The sequence below is a fragment of the Temnothorax nylanderi genome, unplaced genomic scaffold, assembly GCF_030848795.1.
Source record: "Temnothorax nylanderi isolate EJ_2023f unplaced genomic scaffold, tnyl_v1.0 TNYL_tig0923_pilon, whole genome shotgun sequence".
Classification (NCBI taxonomy): domain Eukaryota; kingdom Metazoa; phylum Arthropoda; class Insecta; order Hymenoptera; family Formicidae; genus Temnothorax; species Temnothorax nylanderi.
Genome location: NW_027249985.1, coordinates 1 through 5542, shown reverse-complemented (window position 1 = coordinate 5542; position 5542 = coordinate 1). Strand labels below are relative to the sequence as shown.

General features: G+C 25.5%; 1 protein-coding gene across 1 annotated transcript; it reads right to left on the bottom strand.

Moving 5' to 3' along the window:
* Positions 1–1446: 1446 nt before the first annotated feature.
* On the bottom strand, positions 1447–4174 carry LOC139785939 (uncharacterized). The gene is made up of 2 exons (XM_071725124.1): positions 3875–4174; positions 1447–3494 (listed from the first exon to the last, which is right to left on the bottom strand). The coding sequence occupies exons 1-2, from the start codon at positions 4095–4097 to the stop codon at positions 1447–1449; spliced, it is 2271 nt and encodes a 756-aa protein (XP_071581225.1). The 5' UTR covers positions 4098–4174.
* Between the last annotated feature and the right edge of the window lie 1368 nt (positions 4175–5542).

Genomic DNA, 5542 nt, shown 5'->3' with positions numbered 1-5542 from the left:
GTTATGCATAAAATTTGTATATATACGTGTATTTATACGTGTATATATATATAAACAAGATAATCTATAAATATATGTATATAATCTACGTAAACACGTGGAAAATATTAACAGTAATAGAAAATACGTAGTTATTTTTTAGTCTTAGTTTCTTAATCTTAATGTTACCCTGGTTGGTTTCAATGTTTTTAATTTTGCAGTATCTTAACAATCTCATAGTTTTATTATAAAGAAATGTAAGACATATTGTTTATTCCAAACGACAGTCTTAAAACAAACATTACATGTAGAATTAAAAAATAATTATTACAAGTTATTTAATCATAAGAACTATTGATAAGCTACTAATAAATTGGTTTATATTTAATAAGATAATATTTAGGCAAGTGTCAATGAGCTAACTTCTCTATTTAATAAATTGATTAACAAGCAACTTTGTCAATATAAGTAATAACGAATGCATGCATGTAATAACAGACATATAAATTTAGGACAGAAAAGTACATCACAATCTGACATCAATTAACGCAATTTATTCATATTTTACTCATTACATTTTCTATATACGCCTTATATATTTGTAATTGTTTTTTAAATTAAGTGAAATATATAATTTCTTGTTGTTAGAATATATGTTATAAATAAATACTATTATATTTTTACTGTCAATATGAAAAAAAAATAAAAATAACAAAATATTTTTTATCTTTCATGTAAATTCAAGAAACATTTTTGAATATAGTGTTTAAGTGCCTGAAAATTTTTAAACATTTTATAAATATCTCTCTAGAGACAATAAAAACAAGATAATCTCAAAATTTAGAACGTAAATCTTTCTGTTGATTGTTAAACCAGGTTTTTACTTGACTTATCGTTCGTGTTTTTAGAACGTAAATCTTTCTGTTGATTGTTAAACCAGGTTTTGACTTGACTTATCGTTCGTGTTTGTAAACAAGGATTAGCTGCTATTAGAGCTGCAATTTCCTTAGGAGTGGGACATTTATTAGTATATAAGTATCTATTAAATGCTTTTAGCACTATATTTTTCTGTTCATCAGGGCAACGTATACGTTTGCACTTCATTTTTGCTTTATTATCTATAATTAAAAAGATGAAGGTTGTTAAATAAGCAATTTTTTTAAACAAAACAAAATTTATGGTACATTATTACGTATGGTACGTATATACAATAGAAATGTATATTTGAAATTAAAGTAACTTGTACAATGAAATTAATTATTTCGAGTTTGATCATGTATGAAAACATCGAATTTACTGTTGTGTAATTTCTTTGGATTTTTCGTAATTTTACTTTTCCTTTTTGAAATCAAACTGTCATCAGATTCTGTAAATAAAATAATCTTTTCAAATATATATCTGTATTAAAATATAAACTTTTTTTCTCTTTACATAAAATGGAGTTTTGAAAATATAATAGTGATAATATCATTTCGTACCTTGCACATTAGTACTATTAGTATTATTATTAGTAAAGTTATCATCATCAGTAGTATTGTTTAAACTAATGGTACCATTATCGTAATCATCATTTTCATCACTATTGCTATCATTATCGCTGTCACTTTGAGTGTTAATATCTGTCCCTAGTGCAGCTTCCAGATATTTGGTGATATTGAGAATATCAGCCTCTTTTTGAGGTAATCTATAGAATTGCTTATGTATATTTTCTTTATGTCCCATAAAATCTGCTAATTCGGATACTTCTACTTCTGTTAACTTTAATTTGTGACAATTGGTTGCGATATGTTTCCTAAGAAGAGTACCTCGCAATCTTTCAGGATGGTCAGCTCCACATTCATGAGCAAATTGTCGCATATGATCGCATGCTCTTAAGTATTTAAATCTCTGTTTATGGAAACCTTTTACACCAAAAACGTATGGGTTTTTTGGATGTACATTAGCTTTATCTCGGCATTGTATAAATAATTGTATACAATTTAATAGATCAAAATGTAATAAGACAGGAACAGGACGACCTAATTTTCCTCTAATTTGAAATCGTACATATTTGCGTGCAATTGCTTTTGCTGAATTTGAGAGAGACTTAAAAAGATCTGGATCACTTTGTTCATTTAAACTTTCATAGTTATAAAAATCTTCTAATAGTATTCTTTGCATTTCACCAGCGCGTTTTCTGTTATATATTTGCATAGAAATTAATGTACATTGACCCAGAGTTAACCATACATTATATGAAAATTCTTCCTTCAAAATATTGTATGCTTCATGTCTCTTACTGTTTACATAATTGTAAAGCTTTTTTATATCGCTTATACTTGGAGCTACTTCTTTTTTTTGTCGTATCATATGTGCTCTCGTTTCCATTACTGTTTTGTTAACTGAATGGCTAAAATCTTCTTTACGAAGAGAAAGAAAATCTTCAACTAGAGCCTTTTTAACAGGATCATGATTTTTAATACACTGTGAGCGCCATAATTCTCCAACTTCTTTTAATAATGTACCTAACTGAAATGCTGTATAAGCAGCCTCAAATTTCTGAGTTTCTGTATTATATCGAGCTACTTGATATACTGCTTTAATACAGTCATCGTAATATTTTGGTTCATATAGTGAGGCAAAATCTGTAATTTCATTGTTTATTTCTTTTAATGCTTTTAAAAATCGTCCAAGTGTTCGTAATCGATTTCGCACCATATCGTGTTGATGCTGCGGTTTGTATTTCATACAAAGTTTGTTACCATATCGAATCATTAATTCGTCATATCTTATAAGACGCGTAATAGAATCTTCTCTTAACACTGGAAAGATCACTTTTTTTAGAGTTTGAGAAGCTATTTCATTAATTCTACCGAGGATTGCTCGTCCAAGGACTGTTATTATTCGATTTTTAGAATGTTTTACATTTACACACTTTCGAACATGATTTCGTAAAGTATTTTTAGAAAAAAATCCATGACATTTGATACACACTCCATATTCATTAGCTGTTTTGTCAAACTTTATATTCGGTCTTCTAACAACATGTAACTTGCCATCATTTAACATTTTGTTCGTGTTAAATTGAAATTCTCCTTTTCGACGTATTGTTTCAATTATTTTTTTACGTTCAAGACATCCTTTCGGTAATGCAGCGAATTTCTTAACATCTTCTTCATTACGATGTACACTTTCTAAATGTCTTGCAATTTTTGCTTTTGGTAACTTACAATAAAAACAGTAATATTTTTTTGTGCCACTACGAGAATTATCAATTGTAAGTTGTGCATCATCACATCCTGATACACCCGATGCATTTGCGGTTGTTGATAAATTAAAAGTAGTCGATTCGTTTAAGCTATTGTTACATGCACTTGCTTCATTTTCGTTTATAAGTTCATCATTGCTTTCATAATCTGTGTAGCTAGCTGAATCTTCTGATGGTTCATAATCTTTGTCAAAGTAGTTCTCATCTTCGATATTTTCACTATTTTTCTCCGGATTATTCTCCACTTGTTCTTCTATTATAGTATTTCCTAATTCCACTAAACATAAAACATTACTGTATATATAACTTTATTAAATATGTAAAGATGTAAATACGTGTAAATAAAATTTTAATAAAACTTATATATAATTTTTATGACAAAATTTTACTTATTATTAACTAACTTTGGGTAATATCTTCAATTTCAGGAAAATTTTCAAAGTAGTTCTCACCTTCGATATTTTCACTATTTTTCTCCAGATTATTCTCCACTTGTTCTTCTATTATAGTATTTCCTAATTCCACTAAACATAAAACATTACTGTATATATAACTTTATTAAATATGTAAAGATGTAAATACGTGTAAATAAAATTTTAATAAAACTTATATATAATTTTTATGACAAAATTTTACTTATTAACTAACTTTGGGTAATATCTTCAATTTCAGGAAAATTTTCTAATGTATATGTATTATTGAAAGGCATCAATTCATCCATTATAAAAGAAGTATCATTAATACTACTACAATCTAGCAAACAGTTTCCTATTTCTTCATTGTTATAATTACTTTGTTGTAAAATTAATGATTTGTCCGATACAGTTAAATTTGGCGAGTTACTTTCAGACTGATACCTGCAATCAAACATAAATAATTTATATAGATTCTTTATATATGCATAAAAATAAATGCATGATATATTTCGATGCAAATTAGTCACAAAAATAAAAATTGAAATAAAAAACTAAAATATCTCTAATTCCTTAACAAGTTCAGGAACATGTTTTGTCTGAATACTGCTTCAATCTATTCCAAGAAAAATGTGTGTAATACTTTCAACAATATAACAATTTATAAAACAAATAGTATGTATAATACACAGAAAAAATAGCAAATAAAGCGTAACCATAAAATAATATGTAAGACATGGCAAAATTCTTTTATATTCTATAAAGCATAGCGTTAAAATAAAACTAGATTAATTATTAGTTTTTGATGTTTTGGTTTTATGAAACATTAATTGATATAAATATTTATAGAAATAGTAAAGAGAAATGTTTTCTTCTAATAGAAAAATAATGCTGTTTGTAGAAAGAAACAATTTAAAAAAAATTTTAATATGAACAATTAATTCTTCATTTAAGTACTTTTTTAATTAAAGTACTTTTAATTAAAGTACTTTTTTTAAATATAATTTTGAATTTAAAAATCAAATATTTACAAAATTGTAATTATAACTATTTTAGATAAAATTATTTAAATTAAAGAGTTTTAACTATATATTTTATTTCTTTATGAAATATTTGTGATGCGCTATGTCGTACATATATTTTACATACTTGTCTTCAAAAGTGTCTTGTTGCCATAATTTGCCGCATACATCTGAAATAACTAGTAAATTATTCGTATTTTATTAAATTAAAATTTTTCATTTTATTATTGTGCAACATTAGGAAAACTTTATTTACCTGCATACTTCCAGTTCTGTAATTGTTTCAGATTTATTTTTTCTGTCATTACATATTAGTTGCTTGCTTGAATTTTCATTATATGACAAGTTTTTATAAAATGCGCGATTAAACGCAGCAAGCAGAAATTGAGAACGATCTATAAAAGCGGCAGATGTTAAAATAAAATATCAATTATTTCAAAATAAGAAACTAAAGGAAAAACTGATAGGTAAATGAATATGTATATGTCACATGACATTTCAATTAAAAATACCAAAACTTCTATCAGATTTTTATTTCTATCTTATTTTTAATTCTATAAATTTTACATACTTATTATAATACTGTTTTGTATTTTTTTTTACATATTATTTTATTAATTTAGAGATAGTTATTGGGTTATCATTAATAAATTGTTTAATTTAATAAGTTAAAAATAATTAGAGAAATAAACTATATTGTCTATTGATTAAATATTATTATAATGTAAAACTTAATAATTTTTTAAGTTTACATACATAAGTATGTAAAATTTATAGAATTAAAAATTAATATGTAGATACCTTTTATATAAAGTTCGATAATATTTTATTTTCTATTATGGTTGGAATCTGACGTTCTCTGAAGTGCGTTACTTGATCTA